The sequence below is a fragment of the Musca autumnalis genome, unplaced genomic scaffold (assembly GCF_047663935.1).
Source record: "Musca autumnalis isolate F117 unplaced genomic scaffold, ASM4766393v1 scaffold_5, whole genome shotgun sequence".
Classification (NCBI taxonomy): domain Eukaryota; kingdom Metazoa; phylum Arthropoda; class Insecta; order Diptera; family Muscidae; genus Musca; species Musca autumnalis.
This window is the reverse complement of record NW_027412088.1, coordinates 105,263,096-105,288,629: the sequence shown is the minus strand read 5'-3', so window position 1 is coordinate 105,288,629 and position 25,534 is coordinate 105,263,096. Positions and strand designations below refer to the sequence as shown.

General features: G+C 37.2%; 1 protein-coding gene across 5 annotated transcripts in view; it reads left to right on the top strand.

The window, feature by feature from the left end:
* Nucleotides 1–25,534, top strand: part of 5-HT1A (5-hydroxytryptamine (serotonin) receptor 1A) — an 891,027-nt gene that overhangs the window by 751,921 nt on the left and 113,572 nt on the right. For all 5 annotated transcript variants that reach the window (XM_073988641.1, XM_073988640.1, XM_073988644.1 and 2 more), the window contains one exon: nucleotides 10,708–11,082. In XM_073988641.1, the coding sequence (XP_073844742.1) occupies nucleotides 10,708–11,082 (375 nt within the window). The remainder of the gene's footprint in view (nucleotides 1–10,707; nucleotides 11,083–25,534) is intronic.

Below are 25,534 nucleotides of genomic sequence, written 5' to 3'. Positions count from 1 at the left end.
CGCTAAATATTATCCGATCATACCGTTGACTTGCACGCTACTTCTTCATCTCAAACCAAAACTACGTTTAAAATTTCGCGCCGATCGGACTATTATTGCGACCTACAGAGCGGCTACAAAATCGAGCAAAAATTTTGTTTTTGGTCCATTTCATCCCTTTAACATTTCACGATCATCGCCAAAAACTAATCAGTTCTATTCTGGTCCAAACCCGACCTCCATACTAAATTTCGTGACAATCGGTCCATAATTGCGGCCTCTAGCTTGATTACAATTTTTAATGGACGGACAGACGGACGGACGGACGGACGGACACACATCGCTAAATCGCTTTATCTCGTCGAGATATGAAGTTTGGTATACCACATGAGGGGTCTACGACGAATATTTCGCGGCGTTACATGAATTTTTGGGAAAACAAACTTATTATACCCTTTTCCACATTGTGGTATAGGGTATAAAAATGGATAATATTTTAAATATATTTGGATAACGTGGATAATATTTCCAATATATTTTTGGATGCGTGGATAATGTTTTTAATTTATTTGTATAAGTAAGGTAATATTACTAATTTATTTGGATAACGTAGATAATATCGCTCGTTTACTCAAAGAGTGACATAACTCAAAAAATGCGTTTTCTGTGTTAACAATTTCTATTTTTCTACGACTTCTACTTTATCTTGTGACAAATTTTCATGTTGATATCTCTAAAACTCGACGATATACAGCGCAATTACTACGAGTTTTCGCATAATATTTTCAATATATTTGGATAATGTGGATAATATATTAGAATAACGTGAATATTGTTTCCAATATATTTAGATAATATTTCCCATATATTTAAAACTGTATATTTATTTTTATTTCGGGGTTATTTGGATTACGTGAATAATGTTTCAATTATGTTTGGATAACGTGGATAATAATATTCCCAAAATGTTTTCGGATAACGTGAAGCCGGATGCTGGAGCCAAAGAGAGGATGAAATAAGCTAAATTTTTCGAGCAATTATGTGGGAGAAAAACAAATATTGTCAATATTTTCCTAACCTCAATATACAATGGATGGGAAACTAAATACAACTAAAACATCTGATAAGTCCAGTCTATGAACTCCCCTTCGAAGTAATGAGAAAGCGGTTCCAGAGTGGTTGTTACCGTGTATGGCCTATTGCGGGCACCTATTAAAAGAAACAAGTAAGAAAAGCGTTAAGTTCGGTCGGGCCGAACTTTTTATACCCTCCACCACAAATTTCAGCCATTTCGGTGGATTAATGTGGCCACAACCTTCAAAATACCGAAATTCGGAAGGTACCGTTCTATGGGGGCTATATGATGGCGTGGACCTATACCTACAAATTTCTGGGGGAAGAAGAAGACTAAATACCAAATTTCAGCCATATCGGTGTGATAATGTGGCTAAAACGTTCAAAATATCGAAAATCGGGAGATATTGTATTATGGGGGCATATCAACACGTGGACCTATATAAACATTTTATGGTAGAAATGTTTCTTAGCCTCTAGAAACACAAAATACAAAGTTTCAACCGATTCTTTGGTCAAATGGGTCTAATACATTCAAAATATATTAAAATGACGCGTACTTTATAAGGGGTCTTATGTGGGGACTATACCAAAACGTGGACCTATATAACCCAACTTTGGTAGGAATATTTTTTGGCCTTGAAGACACAAAATACTAAATTACAACCAATTCTGTGGTCAAATGGGTCTAATACATTCAAAATATATTAAAATGACGCGTACTTTATTTGGGGCCTTATATGGGGGCTATACCAAAACGTGGACCTATATAGCCCAACTTTGGTAGGAATATTTTTTGGCCTCTGGAGACACAAAGTACCAAATTACAACTAATTCGGTGGTAAAATGGGCCAAATATCTTAAAAATTCCTTAAAACGACGACGCGTCACGCGTCATTTTGTATGGGGGCTATACGAAAGCGTGGACCTACATAGCCCGCTTTCAATACCAAAAGTCCTACGTACATATAATATAGTTTCCCAAAATTTCATCAACCTACGTCAATCCGTTCGGACGCTAGAGTGATTTCCACAGACGGACAGACGGAAGGACATGGCTATATCGATGTAGAATTGCACGCTGATCAAGAATATATATACTTTGTGGGGTCTACAATGATTATTTCGAGTAGTTACAAACGTAGTGACAAACTTAATATACCCCCATCCTGTGGTGGAGGGTATAAAAAGATATATAGATAGACATGCAGATAGATAACTAGATATATTACTAAGATTTACACGGAGAACCCAAACAACGCATTCTGTGTTGTGGGAGTCCATGCAAGACGAAAATACCTTTGGTTGTTTGGGTCACTTTGTCTTTAGGTAAATGTAGTGAAACACGGGGTTTCACTACAGATTTCTATAATTTTTCTTTCTTTAAAAGGAGAGAATAATGTCTTTCGAAAAAGCCATAATTGTTTAAAATCGGTTAAAAAATCGCTGTTATAGTGGTTTAAGTGTGACAAAAAAGCAGGAAAATGCTTTTCTGCTGCGCACATTGGTTCAGAATCGTTTTTTCCTGGTAAACATTCTGTAACTTTTGAACGGATAGAGATATGTTCATAATTCTTTTTTATACCCTCAGCCTTTAGGCTAGAAAGGGTATATACACTTTCATACGGACAAAATGTGCCTCATCGAAATAGTGGTTTTAGACCCCAAGTATGTTTGGACGAAATGTGTTTCAGACAATTTGGAGTTGATTTAGCAATGTCCGCCCGTCTGTCTGGCTGGCTGGTGCGCACGATAACTCTCGAACGGATGAACCGATTAGTTTCAAATTTTGGCTTTCGTAATATTTTGTCCAAACTTAGTTTAAGTTCGAAGATGAGCTATATCGGTCCACTCCTTCCGGTACCTCCCCCACAAAACTTCCAAAATATCCGGAAAATTTGTGGACATGATAACTTTTGAAGTCAGTAACCGATTTGGTCCATACTTTGCACATCGTGAAATTTCTACCAGACTTAAATGAGGTTCCAATATGGACTCAATCGGTTCACTCCTTAGGGTACCTCCCACACACAATTTCGGATAAGTTCAGTTTAGGACCTGCTATCGAATCGCTTTGATTTTTGTTGCAACAACTTGTATTCACTTCCCCCCATACGACGGTACAAGTTTCATCAGGGGCAAGTCCATGTAGTGGTTGGAGCGCACGATAACTCTCGAACGGATCTGCCGATTCGGTCAAAAATTTAGCCTTCGTAATATTTTATTAAAACATAGTTTAAATTCGAAGATGGGCTATATCGGTCCACTCCTTTAGGTACCTCCCCCACAAAACTTCAAAAATGTTCGGAAAAATTTTGCGCACGATAACTCTTGAAGGGAGTGACCGATGTAATCTATACTTTGCACATCCTAATATATCTACCAGATATAGATCAGGTTCGAATATGGACTATATTTGTCTACTCCTTCTGGTACCTCTCACACAAAATTTCGGATAAGTTCACTTTAAGACCTGCTCTCGAATCACTTTGAGTTTTGTTGAAGCGATTTGCATTCGCTAGCTCCATTACGACGGTAAAAGTTTTTTCAGGGGCAAGTCCATATTTCTTGGGAAAACACTCCGAAAGGTGTAAAAAACCCCTATGTCACCATATGTGGCGGTCGGAGAGCACGATAACTATCAAACTGTTCAACCGATTTGGTCCAGAATTTGGTCTTCGTCATATTATATCCAAACTTAGTTTCATGGGCAATACCGGTCCACAACTTTAGGTACTTCTCCTCAATATGTAAAAAATTTCACTAAAATCCTAAGACGATATCACTTGAATGGGGCAACCAATTTGGTCCAAACTTTGGATCTCCTAATATGTTATCAAAATTTAGTTTAACTTCTAAAATGGCCCATCGGTCCTCCCTAAGGGTACCTGCCCTACAAAAGTTCAACATTTGTGTCTTATTGCAGTTAATTACTAATCCACATTTTTGTAGGCAAGTTCAAATGTCCAAAAAGGGCCACAAAATTCTGAAGACACCTTAAATACATTCGATCTGTCCGGAGGTGAAAGTTTCGCTTCACATTGGCTGAGGGTATATATCTGTCGGCAAAGCCGACTGACACTTTTTTACTTGTTTATTAGACAGATAACACAATCAGCTTTCAGACGAACTATAAGCGGTCAAGTTCGGTCTGGTAGTTGCAGAGAAATTCAAGGTCAAAGTTAAGCTTTTGAGTTTTTTAACTATTTTTCATCAAAATATGAGTGTTTTTGTGGTTTTTATATCTTACTATGTATTAAAGATGGTCAAACACCAATAAATAAACAAAATAAATAATTACCAAAAAAACTAAAAAAAATCGAAAAATGTCGAAAAAAAAATTTACCAAAAAATTTAAATTTTTTCAAAAATTAAAAAAATTCTCCTTGGGTTTTAATAAAACTTATATAACTCGTATAAAAACTCATATACTCAAAAAAGTTGTAATTTGTGTCAAAAACCTGTAATTCATAAGGAAACAGTATAGAAAACACACATTTTTACCCATGTAATTTCAATAAATTGAAAAAAGTGTTAAACGGACGGAACGGTGTTGTTCCACAAAAGTTCTAGTCCACTAAATTTGGAATTTCATAAAATTTAGTACCCGAGGAAAAACAAAATAGATCATGTTGTGTAAACGCTACGGTAATCTACTAAAACGATCCACGAACCACAATCCTACCTACCTTATAAAAAACAATGAACACAATAACTGTTATAGTTTACGAGAAATAGCTTCGTCTTTCTCCAGAAATTTGCAAAAATTACGTATTTCCCAAAAATGGGGAAAATGCTCGTCTTTAGGGGCACGCCACGTCCACACCTTCCAATATTTGGGCCTAATTTTTTGGTTTCCTTAGTTTCAATATGTTTACTATCGAATCCCATATAGAAATTAAATATCTTTGACAAAACAAAATTTTGATTTTTGGCCAGGAAAATCGATTCTTGAACCATTGTGCTGCGTAGGAAATTTAGTTAGCTTTCCAAAATGGGAAAAACTAATGAAATCGGTTAAAAAGTAGATGAGTTATGCAATTTTTTGTGTTAAACTTTTTGGTTTTTTAAGCAAGTCCGACCCGCCGTCCGTCTGTCGAAATCCGTTGAAAAAAAAACAAGCTATGCCCGTTTAAAGTTGAAAATCCAAGAACCCTCGTTTTCATTATATTTACCGTTATAAAATCAAAAATGGAGTTGTCCAAAGAAACCAAAGCTCGTTTTCGTCTTCCATGGTCTCCCACAAAATCAAATTTATGCATCAGAACCCTGCAAATTGTCACTGTAGCACAGTGTATTATTGTGACATTGTTTGGATAACGTGTAAAACATTTCCAATATATTTGGATAACGTAGATAATTATCCAAGGTTATTGAGGATAATATGGAGGGTATAATTAACCTTGTCATTCCATTTGTACAGAAGTTTATATTACTCACAGGATGTTTGGAAAATGGGCTGTATTTTCTCATCAAAATTTGGCGTTTCATCTTCTTTAGGGCTACAAAAGTTTCCCTCAGAAATTCTTACTTGTTTTTCATTCGCCGCGGTCGAATAAGCAGACAGAAGTACCACTTGCTCGGGACTTTGTACCTTTCATGCCGTTATCGTTGGAAGTAGGCAGAATAAAATTGAGAACGTTAAAATTGCCTGCTTAAAAAGCTTAACTGCGCCTTTGTGCAGAAAGTATATGATGGACATTTCGGGGTGCTAACATCGGGAAGTATTTCCTTTCTCTAAAAAAATATTGTTTATTTTGCCATGATTCGAAAAGTGGCCTTAAACTAAATTTAAACTTAAAAATGTTTATCTTTATTGGAAGAGGTACAAAAAGAAAGGGCCGACATATTCCATCTAGGTTTGGGGCTCACTCCAGCTATTTTAGTTCATCTCCACATGTTTTCGACCATTAATATGTGGATTTGCCATCGAAAACCCGTTACCTTAGGTAAAAATTTCAAAACAATTCCCCAATAATCCTTGAACTACTAATTTCTATCTTCGAACTTGATTTATGCAACAGAGATATATTACGGTGTACAAGTTTGGACCTATGTCAGGGACTCCTTTCGATTGTTATTGTGCCCAACAGACATTTAGTTAATCTCCGTACGGATTATGTTGCCAGGAAACATGGACCTGCTCATGAAAAAAGTATTATTTCATTGTAACCAGAATCACATAGACTATTATAAATTTTAAAACTGTCTTCGAACATCCTTTAAACTGTTCTTAAACAAAATTTTTGAAAATCAATAAGACAAATATCCGATTGAGATGTCCTATGTAGACAAGTTTGTCACTCGGATACGTGAGTAGTCATGCTCCTCAGTCAATTTAGTTGGTGTGTCCACAGGATTTTTAGAGCTGTTAAGCCATAATACCAGGAAGCATGGGCATGTCAATAAAAAAAATCCAAAATCACTTATGTTGTAACAAAACTGAATAAAGAAATACGGCACAAATTTAACTTTTTCGATTTTTATATATGTATGTATATGTTAATATGTCATAAAGTTGTAAGCGTATCATATCACTTCTACCTTTGTTCGTGTTCTTTAAAGCTATACTATGAAAATTATCTTCAAGTTGTCTGCAATTAAATGTTCATTTAACTATGAAAAAATCGATATTGAATAACAATCATAAATCACAAAAAATTAATTAAGTTATGGTATATTGACTTTGTATGCATTAAAAATTAATATAAAATACTCACAGCATTCCTGTGAACAAATTGATTGTCACCAATATTTCATTTTGATTAAACAGACAACAACAAAAATTCGACCTGAAACGCAATAAATAGCTTCCGGCTCCAGCGTAAAATGCAAATGAAGCTACACAAAAGTTATTACATCTGGAAATGATATTTTGTTTAAGTGTGTGTGTGCGTTTTCTTGTTACTTTTTTGGATACTTGGCATAATTTGTGCAGGAATTGTCTTCAGCAATTCTTGCTAAACGAATTGCAAACAGTTGCTGTCTTCACAATTGTTTCCCACAATTTAAGGCAAATTTATGCATTTCACTCGTCGACTCGGACGGACAAATGAGTCAGTCAGTCAGTCAGTCGACTATTGGATGAAAGTTTTGCCATTTATTGTTCTTTGCTTATAATTTTTCTTTACTTTAGCTTTGATTGTTTGTAAAGGCAGCCGAGAAAAAAGAGATATGGAGAATGGGGAAAAATTATGAAACTGTAAATCGTAGAAGAAGAACTTCAAACAATGTTGCGTCTTTCTTATCAATTGTTTGGCAAAGGAAACCACCAATTGTTGGTAGAATTTTTGTTGTTGTTTTCCCTTTTCGGGATATAAGGACATGGAAAAAAAGAAGCAACAAAATCCTTTAGAAAATGCTAACTCTTCCAAATGTATACACAAAAAGGGTTATGATAAGAGGTTTAGGTATTCAACAAATGTACATTAGGGCTATTACCAATACCACTACATATTACTTACTTACTTACTTATGGAGGGTTGTCTGCTCGGTATCCTCAAACAATGTGGAGTGCTTGATAGTATCAAAGGCTTTTTAGTCAAGAGCCACCATGACTGTTCTATAACATGGCTTGCCCTGGTTGAGCCCTCGACTAATATGTGTGCAGATGGCGTGCAGCACTGTTGTCGTGCAGTGCTGCTTGCGGAACCCACACTGATTATCGCATTTCTGACAATGAGGAGGATTAAAGCCTCAAGGGTCTTTGCTACGGGCGATAGCGGGACCACTCTGCCCATTTTCCAGACTTCGGGAACGATGCGGGTGGCTAGCACCCGGTTTAGAGCTTTAATGTGATACTCGACTCCCGGCACATCCAGCTGTTTCAGCATTATCATGAAGATTCCATCAGGGCCCAACGTTTTGAATGAACTAGCGTTCCTGTCACTCCCGGGGTGCTCGACAAACTGTCGATTGAAATAACTTGCGCACCTCATCGGATCATTCAGCGTAACTTCGCCAAATGTTACTGAGGTCCTATCCTCCCTCTTTCCCTAGTTAGTGGGGACTTAACCTCGTTGACCATGCAAAACACAGATCTATCAATCTGCTAAGCCAGCACTATACCCCTCTTGTCGTTTCCGAGGACCCAATGCCATAATTCATGATGAGCATTGAAGTCCCCAAGACTAGAGGATTCTTCAAAACGCTAACGTTGGGCCTATAACCTGGAGTACAACTATTTATAGGCGGGATGTATACGTTCAGCAACTCTACCTCGGCAGTTCCACACCTGACTGCTACCCCCATAATTTCCATGTAGGGTCATTAGAGCCAGGCTCAAGTGAGATAGGTTTGTATTGAACAGACTGGTGCAATAGGAAAGTTAATCCCTTAGCTCCACTTCTGGAGCGATCAGTACATTGTAACCATCACAATGCTGTAAACTGCGGTTGTTGTTGAGCTTGGCCTCCTGCACCAGCGCGACCGTAATAATCTTCTGACTCATGGAATCCACTATTTCCTCGATCTTACCTCGGTGTCCATTGCAATTAAATTACAAAAAGGATGCATTTTTAGGGACTAGAATGCAGCAACATAGTACCTGTCGTAGTCCCTCGCATAAACGAGTTCAGAACAACACCTAAGATGCACCCACTCCCGACATCTATTACATCTCACTGAAGTTTAAGTGTGTTGTATGCGGATGTGCCAAACTGCACACAGAGAAGATATATTGTAGGAGCAATCATATTCTGAGAAAAAAATAGTGTATTTTAAAAATCTGAAAATATATATTGTTGGTCCAACAATATATTTTGTGTCGTTATGATTCCTGACACAAAATATATGGTTGAAACAACAATATATATTTTAAGATTTTTAAAATACACCATTTTGTTCTTCGAATATGATTGCTCCTACAATAGCTCTTCTCTGCGTGTGAGCACAAGTAAATTGATCCTGGGTTTTCCTCTGTACCGGCGCGGACCAAACGAATCCGCGGCAGGCATTCCGGGTATGATGCTCCCAACAAAGAAAATATATACAGACATGTGTACACTGAGGTGCTAGTGGGGCTATGCCATGACCGTTTTCAGTTTTCCCACTTACAAATTATTCTATGGATAACCCAAACCCACAAAACGACCCCAAAACAAAACAAAGCACACTCCATGAAGACCACTGCTATAACCACGCCACGTTGCACCTGGTGCAAAAGACGCAAATTCTGGCGGAGAAGACAAATCTACATCTACAATAAACGCTGTTAAACACGCTATACATGCAAGATCTCCGGAGGGAGAGCGAAGCTCTTAGACTGAGTCAAGAAAGAGGAGACAGATGAGGAGATAATTATCCAATTCCAGTCCAGAGAGCTGGCTTTCTCAGCTGTCAATTTGAGTACCAATATAGCCCCCCATTCCAGGCAGAACGGATGGATGAGGCTGTGGAGCAGAATATGGTCCACATCCCCAACCACTAAGAGCAGTAAGGCTAGGGAGAGGATTGATAGGCACCTCTACAAAAGGGCAGTGCAATACAAAGTTTATTCGAAGGAACCCGAGTAATATCACCCAGACGGAAATCTCTCTAAATCGATTCGAATATTAGATTTGTTAGGCGTTTCGAGGGGAAATATTCTCACGTTGAGAAGCGTTTCCTCCCGATCAGATTCCGACCCCTATTACTTTGGTAAACTCCAGCCCAAAACTTGTGATTACTGTGCCGGTTCCATGCAATTTTACATGAAATTCGATGGTTTCAGGCTGCTCGAGTTCCTTGCGAACAGGGGTGCCTGTGAGCAACCATGCGTCCGGCAACCTAACTCCATTACCCCCATCCTCCGGTAGTGTCATGCACAGTTGAACCAGCCACACAAAGTCTCAACCAGTGATATTGATTACTCTGCAACTTCCCTTAGGTCCATAGGGGGAAAGAAGTCCGAGAAATGTTCCAAAGCCTCGAACGTGCAGAGGGCTGGCTCACATGCCGCAGCAAGTTCACCAGCTCCTAACGAATCTAGCCCTTCTGGGAAAGTTAGAACTGAAAGGAGGAGAGGGATTGGGGAGGCGAAGAAGTCAAGTGACTGAAGCGACTGACAGTCTGTCAATTTCATGGCGACCTAGTGGAAAATCAAAGACCTCTTCGCAGCAGGCGGGCTTTAAGAGCGTACGATTTTCTTAATGTTCTTTCTAAGCTACATTTTCAACACTTTTTTCAGTTCTTAAGATATAAAAACATTCGTTTATTTAACGACAATTCTTTTTTCTATCCCTAAAATAAAATGGAAAAAAAAACACTTCTCATTTGCATTGCAAATTGTTACATATTCAATAACCCATTTTAGCAGATTCAATTCAAACCCCACTATCCTACTAACCTATTGTATTTGTTTGGCATTTTGTCACTCAGTTGGTAGGTCGATCCGTCTGTCGTTCTTTTGTTTGGTGGTCATCTATGGCCTTCAATTTGTGGTTTCTGCAATGGAAACCCGATTGTCATGATTTTTTCTCTGGCTTTCGGTTATTTGATTCTTGACTTTTTTCCTTATCCTGGCCCTATTCAAACAAAGCCAACGTACCAATATTTGCTATTTGTTTGTTATTTATGTCCTTACTTATAGGTATAAGTGTGTCTGTGTGTATCTGTGTGTCATTCATTGCCATTGTAAGTTAATCGCCTTTTATTTCTCAACATTTCTCTTTCTAGCCCGATTTGATGGCACAGAAGAAACGAAAACGTCTCAGGTTACGTTTTGGCAAATTTACAAATGTTAAAACCAACATGGCCGTGGGTCGGGGCACAACACTGGGTTTGGTCGAAGGCAACTCAACAAATACTGTCAACACGGTCGAAGTGGAAGACACCGAGTTCAGCAGCAGTAATGTGGATAGCAAAAGTCGTGCTGGCATTGAGGTGACCAATGCTACTGGCAGCCACGCAGCAGCCACATCCACCCACAGTCATAGTCTTGCTGCTGTAGCTGCGACGACGACAACAGCAGCAGGAACAACAACGACGGCATCATCAGCGCCAACAGCAGCTACTGCCAACACCATTACCAATTTAAATAATACCGAAGAGGTAAAGTATCCAATTACCATATAAGATGGACGGACTGATCATACGACCATTCAATGGAAATTTAACAGAATCTGGGGGGTATGTGTGTACGTGTGAAAGTATTTATGGCCATCTTTAGAATCTCACACTTCCACACATACATACCAAACATTAACGAAATACCATTAAATCCTATAAATATTGAATTCATTGAAATCCCCATAGCCGAGCCGATTATTTGCTTTCAATTCTCTGTCTTTGTGTTGTATCTTCCTTCATATACCTGGTTCAAGTACAATAGCAACACCATGATTCAATTTGGCCATTTTTTTTTTCTTTGTTCATCCTAATTGGCATAATGAGGGTTGTATTTATGCGTCTTAAACATGTCATGTTCCTAATAGAATTCAATATGAGCTGGGAGATATCAATGGAATTTACTACCGAAAAGATGGAATTTGGGTTACTTTACGAAGAAGATCAAGTTGTAATTTTTGTAATGTTAAAAAGGTAAATCGTTTTGAGAAATATTAAATTACATACACACACCACGGTGCTCTTGAAACTATTTTAAATGGAAGGTGCTTACACCTTGGAAGTTTTTGCGGATTCTGAAACTACAATGTTCATAGATGAGAACAATCAAAAAACAAAAAAAATCGCCGGAGCGCTTTTTAAATAAATCGCGATTTAAGTTGACATTTTTAGGGGTTGTTTAGGTTTTCGCGATTTTGCTTAGAAACCGCATTTCCTATCAAAATGGTACTAAAACAAATATTGTAGCTATGAAAATTCTCTACAAGATCGACCTTTATGGTATTTTCGTAGTTTTTACCATTTTTGAGATATAGAAGTTCAACTTGGGACAATGCACTGACTGTATCGCCGAAAGGTCGAAGGAGAATCTGCTAAAGTGGGTCTGGCGGTAAACGGTGAGAAGACCAAGTTGATGGTGTCGACGCGCAATGCGTCCATTGAGCTCGGACCGACTGTGGAAGTTGGTTCCTATAATATTGAGGTAGTAAAAGACTTCGTCTACCTCGGCACCTCCGTCAACACAACAAACGACATCAGTTGTGAAATAAAAAGAAGAATTGTATTGGCCAACAGATGCTACTTTGGATTAAGTAAGCAGTTTAAAAACAAAGCCACATCTCGTCAAACAAAAATAACGCTCTACAAAACACTGATACTACCCGTGCTGATGTATGGCTCCGAAGCCTGGGTACTTGCGCAAGCAGACATGGCAGTGCTTGGTGTGTTTGAGAGAAAAATTCTTCGAAAGATCTATGGACCAATCTGCGTTGACGGTGAATATCGACGTCGCATGAACCACGAGCTGTATCTGCTATACAACGACATGAATATTGTTAAACGTATCGAGATGCAGCGATTGCGTTGGCTAGGCCATATCATAAGAATGAGCGATGATGAACCCGCTAAAAAGGCGTATGAATACATGCCACATGGCGGTGCACGCAGAATTGGCAGGCCAAGGAATAGATGGCGCAAACAAGTGGATGATGAGATGACAAGGCGCGGTATTCCAGTGTGCAAAGCAACAAATAGAGAGGAATGGAGATCTCTTCTTAGTTCGGCCTATAGAACAAATGTTCTGTAATGGGCCAGCTAAGTAAGTAAGTAAGTAAGTATCGCCCCCTTATAAAACAATGTCATGTAGGGTGCGCCTTAACTAACTTTTGATGAAAACCGCTTACACAGGGAAAGTTTTTGTGAATTCTGAATCAGCAGTGTTCATAGATGAGAAAAATCCAAAAACAAGAAAAAATCGCTGTAGGGATTTTTAAATAAATCGCGGTCAAAATTCACATTTTTAGGTGTTGTTTAGGTTTTTACGATTTTGCTTGAAAACCGCAAGTCCAATCGAAATGGAGCTAAAGAAAATGTTGTAGCTGTCAAAATTCTCTAGAGGATTGACTTTATCATTTGTTCCCAGCTTGTACCATTTTTGAGATAAGGAAGCTCAGTTTACATTTGTAGTCTTTTTTTTGTTAGGGTTTCGCGAATTTGCTTGAATACGGTAAGTCGTATCGACATGTGACCTGAGAAAATCTTAAAGCTGTGAAAATTCCCTACAAGACTGGCTTAAGTAACTTATCCTTAGTTGTAACATTTTTTAGATATATAAGTTGAAGTTGGGAATTTGCAGTCATGACATTGTTTTATTAGGGGGCGATACAGAATTGAATTGAATTTGAATTGTCCCAATTTGAACTTCTATATCTCAAAATCGGTAAAACCGACTAGAATATCATAAAGGTTAATCTTGTAGAGAATTTTCATATCTACAACATTTGTTTTAGTCCCATTTTGATACGAAATGTGGTTTCTAAGCAAAATCGCGAAAACCTAAACAACCCCTAAAAATGTCAACTTAAATCGCGATTTATTTAAAAAGCGCTCCGGCGATTTTTTTTTTGTTTTTTGATTGTTCTCATCTATGAACATTGTAGTTTCAGAATCCGCAAAAATTTCCGAGGTGTAAGCACCTTCCATTTAAAATTGTTTCAAGAGCACCGTGACACACGTATAAACTAATTGAATGGAAAGATTAAAGTATTTTGGTTAGCGAGGCTTGGGAAGAAAGGGGAAGGTATGCTTATCAATAAAAGGTATGAAAAAAGGGGGAATGCAATGCATATTCTTATGCCGAAAAAAACGCGACACGCGGATATACCAGTGCGCGCAATAACATATTGTTACAGAATTAGGTTTAACTTAACTCCGTGTAGACGTTGATTTATTCCTAATATGATTTGTACCGGATAAAACGAGGATTCTTTTAGATTACGCTTCTACAATGCTTTATTAATGTTATTCACTTATTCAAACAAGACTTTATAAAGCACGCAGCTTAACACTACTTAGGTTACTCTTTACTTACCTGACGGTATAATTTCGCGGTCTAAATCACAACTCACTAGCTCACCTGCTACTCTCTCGTACTTATACTCGCTCGCTGATGCATAGGCTGTTCTAACACCCTCAATCTAGGGTATTCTATAATGTGTTATCGAAATGTTAGCCAATTCGCAAAAACACATACAAACAGACGTATGAATGTAAACAACAAATGTGACAGAGGAAATAAATACGAACGAGTAGAAGGAGTAATAATGAATGACGTCACAACGTAAGCTACAACTAAATGATCAAAGCAAATATAAAACGATAGTGAGTGAAATTCTATACTATACTAGCTGATCCGGTCCGCGTTGTTGGCCCCTTTGTTTGGGTTCTCCGTGTAAACATTAACCTTATTAACCCATCGAAATGGCTGAAATCTGGCTTTAATATAATTTAAAGCGGAGAGTATAAATTTTCGGCCCGATTGAACGTAACCCCGTTTTTACGTTGGCAAAATACCGCTCAGCGTAATGTAGGAGACATTTGATGAATTTCCGTGCACTCATTATACTCTACACCACTATGTGGGGAGGGTATTATAATTTGGTTTTGCCCAAAAAGTTTTTAACGCATCGAAATAATGGTCGTAGACCCATACTTGTATATACCAAAATGAATATCTCAGCCCCTATAAGGGGCATACCAAAAGCAAAACCTGGAAGTAGAAAGTATCACTTTTCTAATGAAGTAATGAAGTCGTAAGTGGTCAAACAACGAATATATCGCAATAGTCCCTAATTAAATCCAACTTTTGCGATTTTAATTATAATGACAAATATCACAGCTTTGGTTGGGAACCTTCCAAAAGAAAAGCCTGGCTATGAAAGTAGAAAATCCCATCTTTGCAATAATGCAAAGTAGGTTGGCGTAGGTGGTCAAATAACGGAGATATCGCCATAGTCGGTAATACATCCCATTTTCCATTTTATTCTAAATCACGTTACAGTTCTGATTTTTTTTGGGTTGATGGGGGTCTCACATAGAAAGAGCCTATTGATGTTGGTGATGGTCGGATAATATTCAGGGGTCGGAATAGGCAAAAAACTTATGTGGAGAGCATTCAATGTTTTATTCATATGCGAATATCTCAGATTCTATTAGGCGTATTCCAAAAGGAAAGTCCGTCGATGAAAGAAGATAAGATTTCCTTTACATTGTTGCAAAATAGATTGGCGTATGTGGTCAAAAATGGAGATATCGCAAAAATCAGTAATGCATCCCATTTTTCCGACTCTCAATTTTAATCGTCACGATTTTTTTTTGGTTTTTAGGGCTCCCAGAAAATGAGCATATTGAGTTTGGTGATGGCCGGATAATGAAACTGAACAATCTGAGCTTTAAATTAATAGAAAATGTGGCATTTACGGCAAAATATTATAATATTTTGAAGATTTTACTTTAATGACAAATATTTCTGCTTTTATTTGGGGTATTAAAGATTAATCAAGAAGACCAGCAAAGCTTTCAATCAGTACCAACTAGATGTCATATATAGTCAACTATAAAATTAAATATTAATTATTTTGGTTCAGTCCGCCTTCAGTTCGTCATTTGGTATAAAAGCCAGATAGGCGAAAATTTAGTATGTCCCTACAATTTTTTTTCGAGTGAAAAGCTTATGCACAGTGTTATGGGTGTAGGGTATCACATAGTTGGTCCCGTCCCGACTATAGCCTTTTCTCACTTGTTGGTATGAAAGAAGTATCTTGTGTCTCATCGGGGATATGTATGGGAATATATATGGTAATATTCAAAAATGTTTTACAATCGTTGAAGTTGAGGTTCAGCATTTAATAAGTCGCGAACTGTCAATATATTTTATATAATATGAATATATTTATATTAATTGAAGTGTTTTAGCCGGGGTCTTATAATATAGACCATAATAAATAAATTACGTGGCAGCTGTGTTGGTGGTAATATAAAAAATGGGTAAAAATGTGTTGAAGTTAGCAAGTTTTTTTGTGTTTTTTATTGATTTCTGGTCAAACCAGGGAAAATTCAGACCTGAGCCCAAAGAAAGAATTGAAGAATACCCCTTGGGCAACATGGTCCTAATGTATGACTTCTCGATATATACAGTGCATCCCCCATAAATCGATGCTGACATTTTGAAGTTTTGAAATTGGGGTTTTTTGAATTTTTCTTATAATTGGAGGGCGCAACCAGATAATGAGCAAAACTGTATATTGGATTGTAGAACTCGTGATTCCACGTCGTTTAATGTATATCTCATGAGTGTGAACCGTACAGCTCCCTAGTACTAGGAGTCCAAAGTCGAATTTTTGGTGCGTAAATTTTCTTTAAAAACCTATTATTTGGCTTCAAAATTTACAACTGTGACTCAGGTACCCTTGAACCCCGCGTGATTTTAGTTTTTTTTTTCGCGCCGGATTTAATGAGCCCTACCGCGATCGAATTCATCCACTAAAACCGCTGATATAGATACCCTGAAAATAGGAAAATAAGCAAAATTTTATTTTGACTAAGGACAAACGCAACCTTCAATACCCCGTAAAAGATGAGGCAGGAAATCTTTTCAACACCGACCATCGGCAACTTCCTCGCTGGACACGGTGCGCTGAACCAACTTTAAAGGGAAGGTGCTTACACCTTGGAAGTTTTTGCGGATTCTGAAATAGCAATGTTCATAGATGAGAAAAATAAAAAAAAAACAAAAAATCGCAGGAGCGCTTTATATATAAATCGCTATCAAAGTCACATTTTTAGAGTTTTTTTAGGTTTTAACGATTTTGCTGGGAAACAGCAAGTCCTAAAGCAAGGACTAAAGAAAATATTGTAGCGAATTTGCACTGCTACAACATTTTCTTTAGCCCCATTTCGATTGGACTTGCTTTGAAAACCTAAAAACCCCAAAAAATGTGAAGTTTGACCGCGATTTATTTAAAAAGCGCTCCGGAGATTTGTTCTTGTTTTTTGATATTTCTAATCTATGAATATTGCTGTTTCAGAATCCGCAAAAACATAAACAAAACAACTTTCTTAAAAAACCCTATTTCTTGCGTGTAAAATCCATCCAAAATGGGAAAAATTGCAAAAATATATTTTGACAAATCAGCATACTAAACCGCGATTTTCTTTGAGAAATTTTGCATAATTGGAATCCTTTATACACGATTATAATATTTGCGAAAGGTGTATCATATATTACAAAGATACGCGAGTAATATGCGTCTTTTACCAAAAATAGAATGTGGAGGCACATCCGCGGTTCTTGAAGAATCTATTTTAAATAGGTGTATATTGCGTATTTTTGATGGGCGCGCATTAAAATTGTATGCATATTGTGCGACTTTTACCCACCTTAAGGTTTTTTGCGTTGTGTTATGCAACTGGCGGCACACTTTGGCCGCTGAGTGAAACATCGCAACATGGATAGATATTGAAAAAGATTGATTTGCTGTATCCAATATCGGATGCGCACCAACTAATTTTAACTAATTAGCGAATGACAAGCTTTTTAATTGTCATATTTTTTGAATGATTGTAATTTCAACATTACTCTTAATTAGGGTTTTGGGTAGAGAAATCCCGCACCGGAAATTCCCGGGAATTCTCGGTTTTTTGGTTACGGGATTTTCCCGGGAAACAAAATCATATTTCCCGGGAAATCGGGAAATATCTTTTTACATTTATCACAATATTGAGTGAATGAATAAACTATGCCCCTCACTTTTATACCATAGAATCAGAATATGATTAGATTTTACTGAATCAATAAATTACAAAAGATTTGGAAATATCTTTAATCTGCAAAAGTGTTTACAAGGAAAAAGTTATAAGAGCAGCACCAAAAACATGGACTATAACGATGAATTTTTATACTGTTCCATTTAAGTGCGAAAGAATATTTTCTATTTTAAAGTCTATTTTTTATACCCTCAGTCATTGTGCTAAAGAGGGTCCGGCTGGCTGGCTGGTGCGCACGATAACTCTCGAACCAAGATACCGATCAGGTCAAAAATTTGAGATTTTTTTCAAACATAGTTTAAGTTCGAAGATGGACCATATTGGTGGTCCACTACTTCCGGTACCTTCCCCACAAAAGTTCAACAATTATCACAAAAATGGTGCGCACGACAACTCTCGAAGCGAATAACCGAATCGGTCATATTTTTGCATATGCTAATATTAGTTCCAGGCATAGAACGAGCTCCACACAAAATTCGGAAAAAAGTGAAGTTTGAGAGCTCCTCTCGGATAGATTTGAATTTTTTTCAGCAGTTTATCTTTACGGCCCCCTTAACGACGGTACACATTTTGCCGCGGGCAAGTCCATACTTCCTGAAATATGTCTTAAAAGCTCCAAGAAACCTTGACGGCAACAACTAAAATGGAAAATTGGCAAGCTAACTCCCGCGGGAAGTTTCTGATTGGTCCAAACTTTGCATCGTATTATTTCATCTAGTCATGTATCAGGTTGGATATGGACTATATCGGTCCAGCCATACGGGTACCTCCAACACAATTTTAGGAAAAGTGCTGTTTTACAGCTCATCTCGAATCGTTTTGAAATTCTTGCCAAAAAGTTCTACTTGAAGGCCCTGTTACGACGGCGCAACTTTTTTTGGGAGCTCAAGTCCACTCTTCCCGAGGTAAAGGTAGTACGTAAGATAACCGTCGAAGGGGGAAATCTCTCACACTCTCTCTTTTAAATGTTTGGCAACATGTTTTGTGTGCGACCCTAGTTAAAACCGTACAATTTTTACGGGGCAAATCCATACTTCCTAAGAAATTGGTTCAAAAACTCAAGCAGCCCCTAGAAACGTCAGAAGTGTTGTGTTTACTTCTTTTCTGTAGGTCCGTGGCTGAGGGTATATCTATGTCGGCACAGCAGACTGATACTTTCTTAATTGTTTCAAGCAATATTAAGCATAAGAATAAAACATACGATTTTCGAGGTCCATAAAATTGGAATTTCTGATCAATAACTTGATTGTTTGAACCAATTCACTTTCCATCGAGCAATTTCCTTAGCTTTGAATAACGGAAATGGTCAGTGTGGGCAAAATCCGGACACCATGATGTCCCATGTTTCATTTTCCACATGTTTTCGTTTTTAATCGATAGAGCGAAAACGTGTTAACCATTTTTGAGCCCGCAACTCTCTGAAGATATTGTATTTCATATAATTTACTGTGGGAAGATAAAAAAAATCACGGAAATATTGATCCACTCTTGTATTTTGAAATTTCCCGGAAAATCCGGGATTCCCGGGAATGGCGATTTTATTATTCTCGTTTCCCGGGAATGATAAAAACCGGGAAAACAAAACCCTACTCTTAATTTCCTATGCTTATAAAGCAACAAAGCCTTCGTGATTTTAAACCATATTTCTTAAATTCATTCTCGTATGGGATTTTAGCAAAATGGAGCACTCTCAAATATTTTTTTTCTAATTTTTCTAATCAAACCAAAAAAATATATTTGGAATAATATTCCAACAATAAGTTTTTCGTTATTTTTGTCTTTTCGAAACGATAACTATTTTGATAGTTGTCGACAAATAACAACAAAACTGCCAAAGTGAATCTAAAAACAGAAAAACAAAGCACCGTGGACTATTGTTTGTTGTTATTTTTCGGCAACTATCCAAATATGTAGTTATGTACATTCTCTGCAATGTGGAGACACATGACAGTGGGACAGGTGTTTCGGTTGAATTCGCATTTAAACGAATTCATCAGTCACACTTATTCTTGACCTCGAGTCGTCATAAAATTGGGGAAGGGTTCATTGTTTTAATACAAAGAACTAAGAGAACTGATGAGTCCAAGTGGCGTTGGACGAAACTAGTCTTCTCTGCCATCCCCTAAAGTAACCAATTTTAACTACATCCCACTTTAAACTTGTTGTTTTTACAATTTAAAAACAACAAATATTAAATTAAGACTGACTTACCTACAAATTGCAAAATAAATGTTGCAGTTTTGTCGTTTCAGCAGTGCTACTAGCTCTCTAGGCCTGGAACACTATTTATACAAAATTAAACGTCTTTGCGATTTCAGCCTGGATACAAGACTAGGAAAAACTAGGGATAGGTAGTGGAAAGCAATAATCGATTTTTCGACTTTTCGATTTTGGTCTAAAACTAAAAATGCGATTTTTCGGTCTTGCGATTCTTTCAATTGTCTTAGAACACGACTATCGACTTTTTCATAACCGCAGAAAATCGATTAAAATCGACTATTCGTCGATTTTCGAGTTTCCTTTTGAAACTGTAAAACCGCCAAAAGTGTAAAACCGCCAAGTCAAAAATCGATGGACAAACTCGAAAATCGACAAGAAGATAATCGATTATGCGATTTTCCTTCCAGACAAAAGTCGACTACGATTTTTAGATGTTTGACTGCAAAAAGTCGATTAATCGATTAACCGAAAGTCGACTTACCTATCCCTAGGAAAAAACATGTATAGTTGCCATAGATACCATGAAAATGATTTTGGTAATTAAATGTGTTTGCATGTGTTGTCAAATATACGCATACATACATATTTCTAGTAGGATGTCATTTATTCAACCGATACGATTTAGTTGAATATTGAGATTAAGCAAAAAGGTGTTATATTTCTTTAAGACGTATTTTTAGGAATCCCTTGCAATTTTCCACGTTTCCATTTCCTAATGGCTGGCATTTTTCGTGCTCCCATCCCCCACTCTTTGTAGATTAGCTTAACTAACGACAATTCAACGAACAAACGTTTATTTTATGCCTAAATAATTCCATTGAACATTGAACTGGATTCAATTGATGTTCATAATCGTAAAAAACAAACGAAAAATGTAATGTAGTGTAACGCTGAGCAGGAAACGGCAACTATGTTTGGGTACAATTTCTGTGCTAATGCTGTCATAAAAAATATGTTACAAATTTATGACGGTATTGAAATACATAGGATCTCAATCAAAAATAGTATCTCAAATTACAAATAGCGGAAAATCGACTAAATCGATGAACCAACAAAAAGAAAAAATGAGGCAGATTTATTGGTGGTCGGAGATGGAGCGTAAACATTACCAAACCAAGAAGGTACTTCATGCAATTATTATGAATAGATCAAGTTAGGGTCTGGATTTAACATTTTGCGGCTGAATAAGTTTAACGTTATTTTACGACCCAATATGGATACATGTTTTTTTTTCTGGAATATTATTTCCATAACATTTTCGTTATGGTTTTTGTTATTTAACTATGCAGAGGGAATAAACTTGAGTTACCTGTTCACAAATTACCACCTCAAAATACGATGTCATAAAATATGGAGGGCTTTGATCTTTTGTAGACTGAACAATGATACTTTATTTAATGTAACTGCGGAGAAGAAGAAGAAGCAGCAGAAGCAATGAATAACACATAAATTAACCATAAATTTCAAATGAATTTTTATACTCAATTTCACCTTTTGTTATCGACAGTCATTGTCAGGCATTGTGTCTCGTTGAGACTAGACAAAAAATGTTTTCGCATTTAATTTACTGGTTGAAGTGTTTGGCCAAAATTTATTTGAAGTCAAAAGAAAAGGTTATGCCTGAGACAATTGTGATATCGAAATTATTATACCATAAATACTTTTGTGTGGATGATTCCACCAAAGCATAACATTAAAGATTTGTTGAAAGTGTGTTTTCTTGGAATTCATTAGTTAATAATATCCTCGGAGAAGGGTATCCCATGTATTAACTTTGAGAAAGAATGAACAAAAAATGGTAGTTTTTCCACAGGGAGGAAAAGTTGATGGGACTCTCCTCGTGATATAAAAAACAGGACAACTTTTATATGGTAAATTTGGTAAATCCTAAAGGTAAGGATTGATATTAAAAAGGGTCAATAAGTACGTGTGTACATACGGGTTTAACCAGATCCTTAACGGCGAGCCTACCGGTTGTTTATATGGTAAAAACCAAATTTCTTTTGTGCTGTGGGGAGGTTTGCAAACATATTCTGCCAAACCCAACATTGAGCAATCCTATTACGACTTCCTCCTGTATATATCTTTGAGCTTGTCTCAAAAAAATGTGGCAAGAGATATACATTTATGAAGGCTGTCGACTTCGATACATAATTGTGTTTGTTAAAATTTGATTGCGGCCACATTAGTATGGGCCAATTACTCCATTGACCATAAGGTTTAGTCGTTCAAGGGGCAACGTATGGTATGCGTTTTTCCTTAATATCATCTTCTGGAATTGTTTTTGTAGCTGATTTATTGTTAACACTACCAGACTCCGACCGTTCAAAAACCTTTTTTGCTTCATTCCCCATTCCAGAACGCTAAAGTTCCCGAAAGTTGTGTCGCAGATATCCTACTTTCCAATTTTGGCATTCTAATTGACAGATGGTTTTTATACCCTCCACCATAATATGGAATGTATAATTAAATTTGTCATTCCGTTTGTAACACATCCAAACATTAATCGGAGACCCTATAAATTATATATATTTTCTTGATCAGGGCAAAATTCTAAGTCGATATAACCATGTCCGTCTGTTGAAGTCAAGATAGAGTGCGCAATTTTTAAGATAGAGCTTTGTAATTTGGTATAGAAGTTTCTATTACTACTAGGATGTTTGGTATTGCAAATGGGCTATATCGGTCCACGTTTTGGTATAGCCCCCATAAAACGGTACCACCCGATTTTCGGTATTTTACAACGAAATGGCTGAAAATTGGTACATAGTCTTCGTTGGGGGTATAAAACGCCTTCATAAAGCCTCCATAGAACGGTACCTCCCGATTAGCGTATTTTGAAGGTTTTGGCCTCAATATTCCTCCGGAATGGCTGAAATTTGGTACTTAGTCTTCATTTTGGCTATAAAACTTTCCATATGAAATTTGTCGGTATATGTCCACGCCTTCACATAGCCCCCAAAGAACGGTACCTCCCGATTTTCGGTATTTTGAATGTTGTGGACTCAATAATCCTCTGGAATGGCTGAAATTTGGCATTTAGTCTTCATTGGGGGTATAAAATCTTCAATATGAAATTTGTCGGTATAGATCCACGCCTTCATACAGCCCCCATAGAAGGGTACGTCCCGGTTTTCGGTATTTTGAAGATTATGGCCTCAATATTCCTTCGAAATGGCTGATATTTATACCCTCAGCCTTTAGGCTAAGGAGGGTATATACACTTTGATACGATGAAAATGTGCCTCATCGAAATAATGGTTTTAGACCCCAAGTATGTTTGGACGAAATGTGTTTCAGACAATTTGGAGTCGATCTAGCCATGTCCGTCCGTCTGTCTGTCTGTCCTGCTGGCTGGAGCGCACGATAACTCTCGAACGGACGAACCGATTCGGTTCAAATTTTGGCTTTCGTAATATTTTGCCCAAACTTAGTTTAAGTTCGAAGATGAGCTACATCGGTCCACTTCTTCCGGTACCTCCCCCACAAAAGTTCGAAAATGTTCGGAAAGTTTGTGCTCACGATAACTCTTGAAGGGAATGACCGATTTGGTCCATACTTTGTATAGTGTAAACTTTCTACCAGAGTAATATGAGGTTCCAATATGGTCTCAATAGGTCCACTCTTGGTAATATTTTGTCCAAACATAGTTTAAGTTTGTAAATAAGCCATATCGGTCCACTCCTTAAGGTACCTCCCCCACAAAAGTTCAAAAATGTTCGGAAAAATTGTTCGTACGGTAACTCTTGAAGGGAGTGGCCGAATTGGTCTATACTTTACACATCCTAATATATCTACCAGATATAGATCAGGTTCATATATGGACTATATTTGTCCACTCCATACGTTACTTCCCACACAAAATTTCGGATAAGTTCACTTTAAGACCTGATATCGAATCACTTTGATTTTTGTTGAAGCAACTTGTATTCGCTGCCTCATTTACGATGGTAAAATTTTTTTAGGGCAAGTCCATACTTCTTGAGCAAACTGACCGAAGAGTGAAAAAACCCCCTATGGCACCATATGTTGCGGCTGGAGATCCACTTTCGTAACGGTCAATGTCGATCCATTCCTTTTAGTATCTCCTCCGCAAAACTTTTGATCTTTAATCCTAATCAACATTTTTGTCTGTTCAAACGCCCTGAATTTTTAAAACCCGTATTTTGGGAAAAATTGTTTCAATATACACAGGCTGAGGGTATATCTCTGTCGGCAAAGCCGACTGATACTTTTTTACTTGTTTTATTTAGTCTTCGTTGGTGATGGTGGGAAAGTTTTCCCCAGAAATGTGTCGGTACAGGTCCACGCCTTAATATAGGCCCCATAGAACGGTACCTTCCGATTTTCGATATTTTCAAGATTATGGCCACAATAATCCATCGAAATGGCTGAAATTTGGTATTTAGTCTTCGTTGGGTGTATTTAACTTTCCCCTCTAAATATCTCATATTGCACCCATAGAAGTCTACCTCCTGATTTTCGGTATTTTGAAGGTTGTGGGTTCAATGTTCCACCGAAATGGTTGAAATTTGGTATTTAGTCTTCATTGGGGGTATTCAACTTTCCCCTCTAAATTTGTCGGTATAGTCTATGCCTTCATATAGCCCCTATAGAACGGTACCTCCAATTTTCGTTATTTTGAAGGTTGTGGCCTTAATATTCCACCGAAATAGCTGAAATTTGTTATTAAGTCTTTGTTGGGGTTGCCCCATAGAACTGTATCTACCGATTTTCGGTATTTTAAAGCTTGTGGCTTCAATATTTCACCGAAATGGATGGTATTTATTCTTCGTTGGTAGCAGGGTTTCGGAGTCGGAGTCGAGCAATTTTGCTGGAGTCGGAGTCTGAGTCGAAAAAATTACTCGACTCCGACTCCGGGCAAATTTTTTTTCCACGATATAGAAATATAACATTAAATTTGTAACAATAACATTTTTTAAAAATCATTATTTATTTTAAAAGGGATAAGAAAACTTATATATATATATAAATGGTATGTTATACTAAGTTAAAGGCCAATTCACAGGATATTTACTCTGAAGTGTAGTCTATTCATCCCTATTTTGTTGATCCAATTGATTTTTTACATTTTTGCAAACAAAAGTAAATTTCTATGGCAATCGAATTACGATTGGACCTTTAACCTTTTTCGTCAGAAGTCTTACTGATCTTCTCTCGAAGGTCTATTGGTACTCTCATCTTGTTTTTTATGAGAAGTCATCCTTGTATTCTATTAAAGACATTGTGGTCTCTATGGGAAATCTTACTGAATACCCTGTGACACAAACTGGAAGTCAAGATCTGGGCGTGGAAAAATTACTTTTCGGAATGAAAGACCCCAATTGAGAACCCCAAAGGATCCCATAGCTGAAATTTCTGAGTTATACATCTTTGTGTTTATTTCAGCTTGAGTCCATATTTTGTTGTAATTCAATTGTTTGAATAACAACAAAATATTTTAAAGTGGATATGAAATTGATTAGTTGCGGGCGAAGGGTAGGAAATACTATAGTTTCAGTTGTCACCAAACAACTTCATCAGTTCCCTTTTTCGCCGAATCTGTATCGATAAACAGGTCAATAAAGCCATCTAGCAAATTAAATAAAATGAG